At 44.7% G+C, this 15639-nt stretch overlaps 1 protein-coding gene across 11 annotated transcripts in view; it reads right to left on the minus strand.

The window, feature by feature from the left end:
* The window catches only part of C10H9orf3 (chromosome 10 C9orf3 homolog), a 394233-nt gene that overhangs the window by 76939 nt on the left and 301655 nt on the right, over positions 1 to 15639 (minus strand). For all 11 annotated transcript variants that reach the window (XR_002336297.1, XR_002336299.1, XR_002336292.1 and 8 more), the window contains 2 exons: positions 5516 to 5578; positions 5041 to 5115 (listed from right to left, as the gene is read on the minus strand). Coding sequence is in view for 3 of the 11 variants with exons in the window: in XM_021064603.1 (XP_020920262.1) it covers positions 5041 to 5115; positions 5516 to 5578 (138 nt within the window). In the remaining 8 variants the exon portion in view is untranslated. The remainder of the gene's footprint in view (positions 1 to 5040; positions 5116 to 5515; positions 5579 to 15639) is intronic.

Below are 15639 nucleotides of genomic sequence, written 5' to 3' on the forward strand. Positions count from 1 at the left end.
AACACTCAGCACGAATGCTGCCTCAGTTGCCTAACAGGGGCTGCCTGCACCTACTCTTTTTGCTAAATGCGGGTAGTTCCTATAAAGGGAAGGGACCCCGGGGTTCAGCACTCCCTAAATTCCTCTTGGGCCATTTTGCCAAGCTTTGGATCCTGACAGCTCTGCAGTCAAGCCTAACACAGCTGCCTCTGCTGCTACAGATCCCAGAAAGAACCAGATAATTTTTATGAGTCTTGACTATTGTTTTCCAGAAATCATAAACCAAATAGAAAACAGACCTTTGTCACCAAAGACAAATAGCAGTAAAGCACTTTATTAAACAGTTGATTTCAAATGTGTACCTACCTTTTTATCATGTTGAATATTTCAATATTAGAAGTGTAATAAAAACATTCTCTTAGACTGTGTGAGCTTTTTCAAGGAGCCATAAATATGGCAAAAATGCATAAACCAAGTTGGGTTTCAAAAATCTCCTGTGAATTATTACTCCTACCAAAGTTATTATTGATTTCAGTTCATAATCAAGTGTGTGAAAAGAAAAAATGACATAAAAGCAGAGTGAGAATGCTCCAGAATTTAGGAAGGATATTATCACCAAGAAAATAGTTCTAGCTTTTTTCCCTCAAAGAATCAGAGAATAGACTTTCATCATTTGGCTCCCACTAACATGGCCAATAAATATTACAAATCCGCATTTTCACAACCATCTTCCTCGATTTTTATGGTTCACTCCATGTTTCAAGGAAAATTTCACCACATTTTAGGTAAAGTTTTATGCTCAAGGGTGTTATTTTTTCCAACTGCTGGCAGAAAAGAACAATTGAGGTAACCTTAAAGGGTGCTTTTGGAGTTCCCGTTGGGTCTCAGCGGAAACAAATCTGACTAGCATCCAAAAGGACACAGGTTCGATCCCTGGCCTTGATCAGTAGGTTAAAGATCCAGCATTACTGTGAGCTGTGGTGTAGGTTGCAGACGTGGCTTGGATCTGCCATTGCTGTGACTGTGGCTAGGCTGGCAGCTATAGCTCTGATTCCACCCCTAGCCTGGGAACCTCCATATGCTGTGGGTTCGGCCCTAAAAAGACAAAAAACGGGGGGGGGGGAGGCTTTTGTTGGAAACCATGTGTAGCTAGCATTTCTTATGACTAATAGTTGCAGAGGCCAGTCTCACGTTTGCCAAGATTACTCGCCTGGAAACAAATGAACACACGTGAAGGGTGGCTTGTTAATAATAACAGCAAATGTTGGCGCCACTGAATTTTCAATGTTTTGAAAATATGCCAATGAATACTTCCGACATCATAATATATACTTACTGATGACCAGAAATAACGATTTTAAAATTTGTTCTCTCTATATTATCTCTATATTATCAGCTGTGCATAGAGTAAAAAGGGTGTGGCTTCTGTTCTGAATATGAAAATTAGAACTTTCTTCCTCTAAAGAAATCAGAATACATTCAGATGTTTTCTTCAAATACATGATGTCATAAATTATTGTTCTACGATATATCCTAACCCTTAGAATACCGATAAAAGATTTATCAAAAACTATTATTTTACACATATATATTTATAAAGACATTATATTAGCCCTTAATCTTTGAAGGTGATGAATAATTTGTATTTATCTTTGAATTGCTCACAGATAAAAGCAGAAAAAAAAAGTGTTTTGCCAAAACCAAGAGCCATTTATTAGAATCTGTTAACATTATTTTTAAAAACACACATTGTACGATTCAGTGTCGCAATCACCATTCTTTAACCCTCCCCTTAAGGAGCAGGCTGATCCATTTACCCAAACTGTTCTTTGTATAGCCTTTCTGTGCACAGATTATTCAACTAAAGGAACCAAAATAGTGAAAAAGGAAGAATATCAGAATGTAAGGAGAAAAATATCTGAGGACCACAAGAAAAAAAAAAAAAGTTCTGAGTTTTGTAATTTAAAATGAAGAAAAACCAGAAACAATATAAAGGGACTCAGTTATACCAGTGGAAAGAGCACTACGACATAAAGCGGAGATAAATGTCACCGAAGAGAGGACAAGATGCAGCGGAAAGAATGCTGCACCTTCAGAAAGACAAGAAACAAAAACCTGTAAGACGGCATAGAAAGACAACAGAGCTGGTGGGTGGGAATGACACGACACAGCAGTACAGGCCAGGAAAAGCCAGGAGAGCATCTGAAAGCACTTTTCTGGGGGGGTACCTCGCACTCCCTCAGTTGACTTTATTTCCTTACTCGTTTTTAACCCACAGCTGAGCCCAGGATAAGTTTGTTTTGCTTCTCCTGAGTTCACTGAAAAACTCAACTAGTATTTGAAGTTACACCTGACTCTGCCTCCCACTTAGTGCCTTCGGGGTTTTAAGAGGGGGTCAATACTGATTCCTGCATTATTCCATTCTTTAACGTTTAATTCTTCACTTAATGCCCGTCTCCAGACCCTGGCCTTGCCCCAATGCTCTGTTTTCTTTCCTCGGGCAGGTCAGAAGACTGCTTTCCACGGGTCGGTAAAAATCAGAGGAAAAATGTCATGAGCCCAGCACAGCTAAATTCAGACTAGTTATCCTCCAAGTTTGCCCATCTGGGCTGAATCCTGTTTGAGGCCTGAAGATGCAAACAGAGACTTGGGGGATGGAAGAAAGGGCAGAGGGATGAGAGACAGGGGCAAAGATGACAAATGACACAAATAAAAGCAATGGCTAGATTGAAAATGTACCACCTACCAGAAACAACTAAAACTCATCTTCTCATTTTGCAGTTCCATAAAATGAATCAAGGCAGAAAATAGCACACTTTTACTTTAATGTTGCAGAAAATCAGTGGATGCATGAAAAAGGAGAAATTGACGACTTGGCTCCTACTTGTGGCATGGCAAACATTAAAAAGAAAAAAAAACATACTTGCTAAAGCCAACAGTAAGTTAACTATCCAGATTCCTTCGAATAACAGTTTCAAACCCCAGCAAAAGGTCAACAAATGACCGAGGTCTGAAGTCTCATTACCACAGAATTCGATCTGCATTTTGGAAGAGACATGCCACTCGGGCAGAGGACACACCTCAGCTACCAGCTGCCTGACAGCTTCTGTGCTTTCAGAACTTGTTCTAATGCCCTTGGCCGCTGATCACACCCCCTTTCTCCCTGCTCTTGAAAACGGGGTCGCATGTTTTGCCTCAGTGAGCGCCAACCCCTCTCCTAGGCATGGCAGACGCCACACGGGTGGGGGGGGGTGGGCTCAGCTGCTGGGCAGAAGCAGGAGGAGAGATTGGAGACACTGATAATTAACACTCTGGGACAATTTTGAAATGCCCCATCTTTTTGCCCTCCCCGCCTCCACGCTAGTGAGCTTTAAGCTTCATCCCCCGATGCTGTTCTCAACCTACTTCGTTTTCATGGCCTCTCTAAAACTACTGCTGCCAGTTTCGGAGGAAATTTAAAAGTGCATCCTCACCGTAAAGCTCTAACACAACAGCCTCTCTCAAGGACAAAAGGCTCAGTGAAGAACTCCAGTTTTCCTAGAAGGCAAAATCCTCAGTCCATACCTACCCTTCTCCGTCTCAGGAGGCCCTGGTCAGGGCGTGGGTGTCACAGACATGCTTACTTCAAGTTCTGGTAGTGATGGTACCTGGTAATCCACAAAGACAAGGACTTCCCCTTCTTTTAGGCATGATACGTGGTATGCTTGGGTCATCTTATTTTTTTGCATTAAAAAAATAACGGCTCAGAAAAAAAAATTTTAAATACTAAACAAGCTGTGATTCTTTTTCCTTTTTCAGATATTTTCTGGTCTCATCTATCACCTCGCAAACATTTTTAAAAACACCTAGACCATGAAAGTTAAACAAATACAACCTACCACAGCACGCTGAGATACGGTCGGGAACACTCGAGCCCGTTCAGAATGACAACTTTTTCTATTACTGTTTAACCGGAGTGACATGTAGGACTCTTTGTTTAAAAAGGGAAAGGCTTTTCACACATTGGATGTCTCCTTACAAATGACGAGCCACCTAGGCCATTACTTTTTCCCATTCTCTCAGAAGCTGCCCTTGGTATCCTTAAACGCACTCTGAAACTGTGGTATCACCTTCGTTAGGATGTGCTTTGTGCACATTCTCAGACGCTGCAATGCCCATACTAAGGCAACACATCCCAGAAGTTGGCAGCAATGCTATCAGCAAGAATTTGGCTTCAGAATCAGAAGTGATTCATCATACGTTCTAGCAGCAGAAAAACAACACACCGCTATTTTAATCCCTTGGTGCTTTCAAGAGGCGAAAAACAGTAAAATGATTAAATCACGAGCCACAAAAATCAGACCTGCTGTAACATTTGTAAAAACGTTATTCATTTTTAAGAGTTTCCAACGGATCACTCAGGAAACAACAGACTACTTACCTTATTTCCTAATATTTATGACAATGACAAATCAAGTTTTAACTTAATACCATTTCAGGAGACAAGGGGTGGTCCAAACTTCTGCAAAGCAGCATACTGAAATTCTAAATTTAGAAAAGCAAATTTCTCATTTGCTTTAGTATATAAAATCCCTCCCAGTGTTTCAAAAGTAATATACTTCTTTGGCCTTCCCTCTCCACTTATGAGATGACTCTAAAAGTCTAAATGAATGAGTGAGGTATTGTGTATATTACAACCCAACAGAGAAACCTGATACTGTGGGCGATTTCTTCAGAACACCCCCTCTCTGAGATATATATATAATTCCACAAATACTACTGGTCTAATATAATAATGAAACTCACTTATACTCTAATGCTCTATTTAATGAGCATGAAAGAAATCTCCATTCCGGATCATTCTCACTTCCTGAGTACATAGTGTGTTGATAATCGCTAGGATTAGCAACCAGTATGTCTATAGAACTATCCACGTAAATCTAAGGCTTACTGTAAATTTAACTAAAATTTGAAAAAAAGGCGGCGGGGGGGGGTGGAATTCTATTGTTGTAACCAAGTGCTCTGGGGCAGGCGGGGAGAGTGATCAAGAACTCCATCCTGTGCTCTTTGGGGAGCCCCTACCTTTGCAAACACTTCTTCGGTCTCCCTTCGTTTCCGTTTTCGGGGTCTCCGGTTCACTCGAACCCATTTCTCGACCTGAAGTTCGAAAACCATAGGGCATTTTAAATGCAGGACGGGTCCTGAGAGCCGCCCCTTAGCGTGAGAAAGAAACGATCGACGGCCTCGCGACGCAGCCGTCCTCCGCTTCACCTGGGGAGGCTGCAGGCACCTTTCGGGGCTCCCGAGGCCGCCTCCGCGCAGAGGGCCCTCGGTCTGCGGGGAGCCCAGGCCGTGACCTTCGCCCCGGCCGCTCCCGCAGTCACGGGCCCGCTTGGCCGCCCCCGCGCCGGTGCGCGCCAGAGCCCCGGAACAAGGGCCATCTTACCCACCAATGTCGCGCGTCGCCGCCAACCGAGGGCTCCGCGACAGGGATGCAATGCGGGACCCACTGCCCCGGGAGGGAGGAGAGCGCCGGGACCACGCCGCCCGCACTCACCTCTGCGCTCACTTGCCGAGCGAGCCCGCACTCCTCCCCGGCCTGGCGCTCCCTCTGCAGCGGCTGCGGGGGAAGGGGACAGAGTCAAGTTTACCCCGGGAGCCGCCCCAGCCTCCCTCCCCAGTGCCCCACCAACTCGGCGCGCCGCCCCCGTACCTCGCCCGCGGGAGGTGAGGGTGGGAGCCGGGCGCTGGAGTCCGCGCCCAGGGCCGTCCGCCCGGCCCGCCCGGCGGAGAGCGGCGGGCGCTCGAGGCCCGCAACACCTAAGGCGCAGCGCGGGCGGCGGGCGGCGCGGGGCCGGGGCGGCGGCGCGGGCGGCGGGCGGGCGCTGGGGCGGGGGCGGGGCCTGCCTTAAAGGTATAGGCGGCCGCACCGCCCTCCCGGCAGGTCGCCTCCGCCCCCGCCCCCGCCGGCGCGCCGGCTCTTTTATTGTTCTCCTTGCAAACATCTTTTTTCTTCTCCCCGCGTCCGGCCAGCGCCCGCGCTCCTGCGCCCTCCCACGCGCGGACCGACCCCGGGCGCGCACGCTTACCTTTCCACCCCCAACCCCTGCGGGCTGCTCGGGTGTCCGCGAAAAGGTTTCTTGGCCGCGGTGGGAGTAAAAGTGCTGTCCGCTGGCAGGAAAAAGGGCTGAGCGGGAGAAGCGCCCGCACCCCTGCGGCCAACCTGAACTCTCTCTTCGGGTCAGAAACCTAAGTGTCCAGATGGCCATCACGCAGGGAAAGGAACTTTCCTAATGGAGTTTTCTCCGGGAATGGATCAGACGCCATTAAGTACACGTTTTTCAATGGCCCCTCCGGCCTCCGGGGCGGTGGCAGGTGACCTCCCCGCGGAGAAGCTCGGAGCGCGTAAAAGGCAAACGCCGAGCTCCTTCAGCGAGTCTCGGGAGCTAATGCGCTCTGGCTAAGCGCTGCTGGCGCCGCTCTCGTCCATTCGGTGGACCCCCCCAAGCCGCTTGTAGAATTTAAAAAGGAGACAATGTCTTCCTAAATAGAGGGGAAAGTTTCCACTCAGTTTATAAAAGTGTGCGATACCCTCAATTTTTTCCGCGACCCCCAAAAGACTTTCCTTCTTCATCAGAAGTTGGCTGAACCAGCCTGGGGGGTGAGTGCTTGGGGAGAAGAGTCGGGTCGCACTCGTGTTTGCTGATCTTGACCATTCCTTTAACTTTATCGCATTTCTTTAAAGAAAATCTGTCTTGCCCTCTCTTTATTGCTACTTCATCCTTCTTTCAAGATCAAAAGCTTCAGATCAAAGCCAAGATCAAACTCACTACTTTAAATAGAAGCAACTTTGCCGTGGAGTATTTTACACAAAGGGGAGTTTCTTAATAGAGACATCAGAGTGAAGAACTTTATTTTATCCCTTCATCCCATATTCATAACTGGACTACTTAAAATTATACTGATGATGCACTTCTATTTCCTAAAACAAACAAAAGGGCTACTTAAATGGGAGATTTCTGACTTTGTTTCTCCCAGACTACCAAAAAACCTATGGAGAGTTAAATCAGCGTATTAACCATTATTAGCTAAGTGCTATGAATTGCATGCTCATTTGCTAAAGATTTTTCAAAGTGTTATGGAGTCTTTCTATACATAACGTACAAACCATCACATACAATTTTTCTACTGTAAGAGAAATGCCTAAAAATGGATAATGGCTTGCAAGTCTCAAATGCGAATACGTACAGGCAGGTAAAAGTTACAAATGATGGATTATGGAATCACCAAGCTTTTTATCATTTTTAAATGGAAATAAAACTTTGAACTATTTAAGCTTCCATGCTACTAATAACAGTTCCAGAAGCAATAGAAATCTTATCACTGAATGACATTTCCCTTTACCCAACTAGAAATTTTTTCCTTGGAAATTCACTATCCCTAAGAACCTGATACAAACAGTTCAATGTTGATGTACAGTGTCTAAATGGACCTTTCCTAAGTGTCGTCGTTGTTGATTAAGCCACAATTGAAAAGCGTGTAGTCTTAGAAGGAACAAAAACCAATCCAACAATTCAGCGGCAAGAAGAAAGACAACTATTGCTAATTAAACCTCAAACAGAGTACTATGAAGATCTGCTGTTACAGCTGGGTAGTTAGTACTTAAAGGCTTTCCCCCCTTATAATTTTCTTCTGGTTGTGGTCTCAAATACACACACACACACACACACACACACACACACACACACACACACACACTTCCTCATTCTATAAATCCCATTGAGCGAGCCCGTGGAAAGATCTTAGGAAATGGAGACCTGGGGACACCATCTTGCTGCCCATTGACAGGCTCCTTTCTTCCTACCCCCCCAGTTCACAGAGAACCCAATGGTTTCTGGCACTAGCTGAGCAAAGAAAACATCCTACCATCACTCTGCTCATCTAGGACTCTGAGTGGGTAGCAAAAGCTGCGGTGCCTATTAACTTGTCTCCTTTGTCTTCTTGTGCCTCATCATCACCCTTACCCCCACAATTCACCCTCCACAAAGAAACCAGAAAGGTATTTACAAAGGTAGTTCAAATGCTATCACTTTACTACATTGAGAATGCCTTTCCTTCTCTTCTTTGCCTGGCTGGCACCTACCTGGTCTCTAGTTCTGGGCCTAAGACTTCTCCAGAAAGGTCTTTCCTCACTCCCCCATCCAAATTATGTCACCTCACTATTCTTTCTAATCATAGCATCCTACTTATTTCCTTTAAAGTAATGATCTTTTATAGAGATTTAATTTTTTTTATTTTTAAGAGATTTTTATCTTTTGGAAAAATTAGTGCAGATAGCACAGAATTCCCTGATGTAATATAACCCATGGCTTCCTTTATTATTAATATTTTGCTTGGTGTGAGACGTTGGTTACAATTAATGAACCAATATTTGATACATTATTAACTCAAGTTCATCGTTTACATTAAGGTTCACTCTTGTGTTGCACAGGTCTATTATAACTATTTTTTAAATCAATTTATTGAATGCCCATGTCTCTACTGGACTTTAAGGTCCAGGAAATAACAGGTCCTCTCTCCTCTGTTCCTGACTTTTGTCTGGTCACTAAAAACACTGCTGCCTGGCACATAGGAGATGCCCAATAAGTGTGTTAAGTAGGTGCATAGAAAGATAAAGGAACAGATGACTGAATGAATGACCCATGAAATGTCATGGGGAGGAGATCTTAAAATGAAGCTCTTTCTAATTAACTCCTGTTTGTTTCTCCACTAAAACACCTTAATTTGTCAAGAGCATAGAATTGTGCATTTTTTAAAAAGAGAGACCATGGTACCCTGGTTACATGGCCTGGGTACGTCCAAAATGGACTTAAAAAAAAAAAAAAGAAATGGAAAAATAAAGTCCCTAATTCCCTCATATATTAATCATGAAACATGTATTCCAAAAAGGTGGTAGGAGCTAAATTTAATCTAGAATGAAATATGAACATAGTTCATGACACTGGAAAGAATGATTCCTTTGAATCATGTTCAATATCACCTCAACACATTTCTCCTTTTGTCTACCTAAACCTAATTTTCGTCATCAGCGGACCCCAGTGAAGGCAGGGGGTCTTCCTCAAGAAGGGAGGAAGACCCCCTTCCTCAACCCAGCATCTGGAGACTTGAGGAAGGCCACTTTTTAAAAATTGGAATTCTGTACTTGGGGATGAATAATGAGTACCTTTGAGAATGTGGTGAAAGACCTTTAAAGCTATCTTTTAAAAACAGATGTTTTCTATTTGAATGATATCTTTAAAAATGCCTCATCGAGTAGAGATGCAGGTTTTGAAAGGAAATTGTTTTAAGAAACCCTCTTGTCAAAGCAGTTTATAATGGCTGCAGACAATTTCAGAAGCTGAGGAAAATGCCATTGCTTTAAAATAAACACATTACTTAACCCAGGGGCTGGAGATCACTTTTGGAGAGAAGACCTTTTTTTGTTTTCTTCTTTTTGGAGTCGAGAGGAAATGACTCCTTTCACTGGAAAACGAGCGTGATACCAATTTCAGATTGGTAACATGGATGTGTGCTGCCGCTTTGCGAGGAGGTCCAGTCCAGAGAAACGAGAAGCAGCGGCACGCCTTCCTAGGCAACCAGAAGGCCGAGAGGGTGGATGAGAGGAGCCCTTTAATCAGACGCAACAGCCTCAGAGGGCAAATTACATTCTCTTGGGCACAGCGGAGGGAAAACCGCCCACTATAAGAAGACAAAAGATGGAGTTCTGTTGTGGCTCAGCGGTTAATGAACCCGACTAGCATCCATGAGGACACAGGTTCGATGCCTGGCCTCGCTCAGTGGGTTAAGGATCCGGCATTGTCATGAGCTGTGGTGTAGGTCTCAGACTGGGTTCAGATCTGGCATTGCTGTGGCTGTGGTATAGGCCGGCGGCTACAGCTCCGATTAGACCCCTAGCCTGGGAACTTTCATATGCCGAGAGTGCAGCCCTAAAAAGACAAAAGACAAAAAAAAAAAAAAAAAATTCAGTCAAAAGACTTAATAACAAACAAGGTAGAAAGGTCCGGAAGCTTTGAGTGGTTTCAGAAGGGCTCTGCAGCCAACATACACTCAGTGTAAATGAAAAGGCAAGAGTCTACTCATGTCTGGAAATAAAATCAAGGTCGATTAAGCTGCAAATAATAACAAGGAAGGGTGAGGGGCACAGTCATCAAATGTTTATGTCTTTAAATTTTCTTCGATCATTTTAAAAGGTAAATTTCTTTTCTTTTTTCTTTTTCTTTTTTTTTTTTTGGCTTTTTAGGGTCGCACCTGCGGCATATGGAATTTCCCAGGCTAGGGGTTGAATCGGAGCCTCAGCTGCCAGCCTACACCACAGCCACAGCAACACCAGATCAGAGCCGCGTCTGTGACCTACACCACAGCTCACGGCAACGCCGGATCCTTAACCCACTGAGCAAGGCCAGGGATCGAACCCATAACCTCATGGTTCCTAGTCAGATTCGATTCTGCTGCGCCACAATGGGAACTCCTCTTAAAAGGTAACATTTCTTTATGATATGTTTTTATTTGACTTTTTGACTTGAGGAAAACAATAACATGTAAAATGGGCCATTTTGTCTCTGGGTGCGAATGAATGGCTAATTTCTTTCTGAAGAGGATTTTGGCCCTGCCAAATGGACCTCTCAGTGGAAGTCTTTATACATTAAAGCATAGTTTTCAAAAAAGGAAATCCATCCCACGCTTGCTTTGCTGTGACGTGGCTAACGGAATCTCTTCCCCTTAATAAGCAGACCCCTGAACTCACTTTTGCTTAAAAACTTTTACAGAGCTTGCCTGAGGGAGCATGCTGAGGTTTTTCCCTCTGTAGACACCCTCTGAGAACCCGATGAAGCATCAGCCATGAGCTATTGGCTCCCTAAAGTAAAATACACCAAGGGGGAGTTCCCGTGGTGGCTCAGAGGGTTAAGAACGGACTAATGTCCATGTGGATGCGGATTTGATCCCTGGCCTCGCTCAGTGTGTTAAGAATTGGGCGTGGCTGTGGCTGTGGCATAGGCCTGCAGCTGCAGCTCCAGTACGGCCCCTAGCTTGGGAACTCCCATATGCCATGGGTGTGGCCCTAAAAAAAAAAGAAAAAAAAAAAAAAGAAAAATACACCAAAGCGCACAGCCCCATCCCCAACCACACACACTAACTGTCAGGAAGTTCACAGAGTTTGCTGATCCCCAAACGCCTACCCTGGATGGTCTGAGATGTTCTTGGGTCAGGGCAGATCACCACACAGCTGGCATGGACTATCTTACTGGTGCTCTGTGGAATTCCTTTTATCGCATTATGTTCTGGGAAGCAGCCATCAACCTTTATTGAGGTGCCCGATAAAAAAACAGCCCATAAAATCCATGCTAGTGTTTACCGTCAGGATGGCTACAGAGGGTTGTTTATTACATTAAACAGTGATTTTCTGTGAGGACCCACAGGAAAAACTCCTCCCTAACATCAGCATCAGGAATAGCTGGACGCAGGTAACTGGTTTGTTTTACCTCACAAACACTGCAAATTGATCCCTTTTCCTTCTTCTAGAAAGCTCTGTAACCCTACTTTAGGCTGGGCACAGGAACTTCCGGGGGTACATATTGTATGCTAATTTAATTCCAGGCCCCATCTTATTTTCCTAACATTATTTCACATTGCTCTAGCTTTCTTATTTTAATTTCCCTTTATCATGCTACATCTTGCTTTTGAAGCATTTCCTTAACTCTGTTTTGGACAAGGAGGAGTATAAATAAATTAAAAAAATATTCTGGGTGTATTTTTTTCTTTCTTTGATTTTCTTTTTCTTTTTTGCTGAAAAAAAAAATTCATGACTCTAGTATTTCTCTCCATTAACCACACCTGGAAGTGACGTACAGAAGGTAAGATTATATCCAACTTGTAAAATTTGAGGAACAGAACTGCTAAAAAAACACCCCCCCCCAATACAAACCTATACAAACATCACAGAGGACTAATATACAATTGTTAACCAACCAAGGATTTTATCACTTTGGATATCAAAACCAAAAGAAATGGCCTCAGATTGCAAGAGGCAGAATATAAATCGGACATGCAGACAGGTTATTCGCTTAACGAACATATTTCGTTTGTCTGCTACAAAACAAAGAATGTGACTTTGTGAACACAAAGATGAATAAGACACCATGCCTGTCCTCGGGTGACTAGTGTGACCAGGCGGGAAGGCGGCATGGTCTAAGGAGCATGCAGACAGCCTGTCTGGGTTTGAATCCAGGCTCTGCCACATATTAGCTATATGACCTCTTTAAGCCTCTTTCTCAGAGAGTTGCGAAGATCAAATGACACATGGGATGTGCTTCCTTGAGGAGGCAGTTGTTATTTATCAAAACGTCTAGACTCTTGGAACTAAGAGGCATCACAACATCACTAGAAGCTGGAGGGGAGTGAGCTGAAGACAAAGGAGGAGGGGGTGAAAGTCTATATGTATCCGAGATCACAGGATCTCAGAATTGGTAGAAAGAAGCAGAGTGGCCAGTTTTGCACCGGACTGAACAGTTTCCAAAACGCTTCCACCTACAGACTGTTGTGGTTGTTTCTCATATTGTCCCATCTTCAGGATGAAGAGACTGCGTCTCACAGAAGTACAGTACCTTTTTTTTCTTTTTTTTTTTAGGCTGCACCCGAGGCATAGGGGGGTTCCCAGGCTAGGGGTCAAATCGCAGCTGTAGCCGCCGGCCTCCACAGCCACAGTGACGCCAGATTTGAGCCTCACCTGCAACCTACACCACCGCCCACAGCAATGCCGGATCCTTAACCTGAGAGAGGCCAGGGATTGAACCCACGTCCTCATGGACACTATGTCAGGTTCTTAACCCTCTGATCCACAACAGGAATTCCACTTTTAGTAGTGCAGATCGTGTGGCCCTTAGACCTGGGTGGAAAGGCAGTGTTCTTTCCACTCCAGCACGGGAGCTTAGGGAACATCTACCCGAACTGTCTCACTTTAAAATATCTGCTTATTATGTGGATCAAACCAACCTGAGATTAAAACACAGCCTGTAAAAGACAATCCTATACTATAAAAGTCTATTGGAATAAACTTTTTTTTTTTTTCTTGTCTTTTTACCTTTTCTAGGGCCGCTCCCACAGCACATGGAGGTTCCCAGGCTAGGGGTCTAATCGGAGCTATAGCCACCAGCCTATGCCAGAGCCACAGCAACTCGGGATCCGAGCCACGTCTGCAACCTACACCACAGCTCAAGGCTTAACCCACTGAGCGAGGCCAGGGATCGAACCTGCAACCTTGTGGTTCCTAGTCGGATTCGTTGACCACTGAGCCACAATGGGAACTCCTAGACTTTTTTTTTTAAAGGGCTGCACCCATGGCATATGGAAGTTCCCTGGGCCAGGGATGGAATCTGAGCTGCAGGGCCAGATCCTTTAAGGCACTGTGCTGGGCCAGGGATTGAACCCGTGCCTCTGCAGCAACTTGAGTCACTGCAGTCAGATCCCTAACCTACTGGGCCACAGCGCAAATTCCTAGAACAGATATTTGAGAAAACAGATATTAGCATATCCCTCCTCGATACCTGTATGACTGCAATTCTTTACAGGCATTTAACACTCTTGCAAACTATGACCTGAAAGAGTTTTATAGGTGAAACATTAAATGATATAGGGGTGGTTTGGGATCAGTGGGTGCCAGCCCCTAGGCGTTTACAAATCCTCACGCCCAGGAGGCACTCCAGGCCACTTAGATTCACATCCGAAAGGGGGCCCCAGGCTCTAGTCACTTTACAAGCCCCCTTCCCCCACCAGGGATTCCAGTGTGCAGCCAGTGTTGAGAACCACTGGTTTGGATCATTTTAATGATGATCCATCTCTAATAGGTTGCTATGAAGAAACGCCAGGTGTTTGGGAGTCATCTGAATTTCAAGGTCGGTGCCACAGAGGACAGCTACCTATTGTGTTCCATACAATAAGTCTCTCTGGGCAGACGGCAGATACAAAGCTGGACAAGATGGGCTGGCAGGCTGACCCAGGGTAGCATTTCCTAGAGCTTACTCTTAGGGAGAAACTTCTGGGCAAGATTAGTCAAACACACACACACACACACACACACACACAGGAATTGAAAAAGAGTGGGAGTGGAATTGGAAGATCTCAATACTACCCAGAAGGAAAGCAAGAATGTATGGATATTTGACATTTTAGTTTTTTCAGGTTCCTGGTTAATATGATTATGGACCCTGACTAAAAAGAGCATAGATCATTGTCTTCAGGAACTTTGATTTTATTCATGTATTTTATTTTATTTTATTATTATTATTATTATTTGCTTTTTAGGGCCACACCTGCAGCATATGGAGGTTCCCAGGCTAAGGATGGAATCAGAGCTACAGCTGCCAGCCTACACCACAGCCACAGCCACAGCCACGTAGGATCCAAGCTGCATCTGCAATCCACACCACAGCCCACGTCAACGCTGGATCCTTAACCCACTGAGTGAGGCCAGGCATCGAACCCGCAACCTCATGGTTACTAGTCAGATGTGTTTCTACTGCACTATACCGGGAACTCCCCAGGGACCCTGATTTTAGTGCTGACCTGGAATTCTGTACATTTAAGGTGGTATCTCCCATTCATCCCCCAGGAACAATGTTCTAATTATGTTGATGTCTGCCACCCATTCCTGGGAAACAAATATTTTGCATTTGGAAGATTTCTGGCTGGGATTAGAGAACACTGGGTACCAACAGAAAAGACCCTTTGCTGAGTGTAAAAGCTATCTTTCCATGCAGGAAGCAACCCGGGAAGACCTCTTTAGGCCTTGGGCACCATGCTTTAACCAAACAGGCATCCTTGTTTAGAAAAGACCCGCTAAGGAGTTCCCGTCATTGCTCAGATCCTCAGCTAGGATCTATGAGGACTCGGGTTCAACTTCTGTCCTCGCTCAGTGAGTTAAGGATCTGGCATTGCCATGAGCTGTGGTGTAGGTCACAGATGCATCTTGGATCCTATGTTGCTGTGGCTGTGGTGTAGGCTGGCAGCTATAGCTCCGATTCAATCCCTAGCCTGGGAACCTCCATATGTCGCAGGTGCGGCCCTAAAAAGACAGAAAGATAGAAAGACAGAAAGACAGAAAGAAAGACAGAAAGACAGAAAGAAAGACAGACAGACAGACAGACAGACAGAAAGAAAGAAAGGGAAAGACACACGACATTGATGCCTGATGCTATAAGGACCTACCCTGGCAAGATGCCAAACAAGATAGTTACTAATTTAAAACACAAACATATATGTTAATATTTCACTGGCTTGAAAAGCAAACAAGCACATCTAGATGCCTTTGATTAGTCCCTAAAATGGGGTGGGTGTGGTATCTATAAGTTGTGCACACATGGCATCTCCGTGCTCACCAGAGTCTGTGGCCTTTGACATGACTATTTCTTTTTCCAACGTGCCTATTTTTAAAAGTCCAGGCACTCTGACTCTGTGGCCTATCATCTGGCCTCCCAAAGAAACTCAGTGAAGTTAGAATTTGCAAACAAGAGGAATGGGTTTAAATCATTCTATCTGTATTAAGAAGTAGGATTGCATGTACATGTGTGAGCGTGAGCGTGCGCACGGAGTAAGGAGAGTAAGATCCATCACAACTGGGGTGGGGGG

The sequence above is a fragment of the Sus scrofa genome, chromosome 10 (genome assembly GCF_000003025.6).
Source record: "Sus scrofa isolate TJ Tabasco breed Duroc chromosome 10, Sscrofa11.1, whole genome shotgun sequence".
NCBI classification, from domain to species: Eukaryota; Metazoa; Chordata; class Mammalia; order Artiodactyla; family Suidae; genus Sus; species Sus scrofa.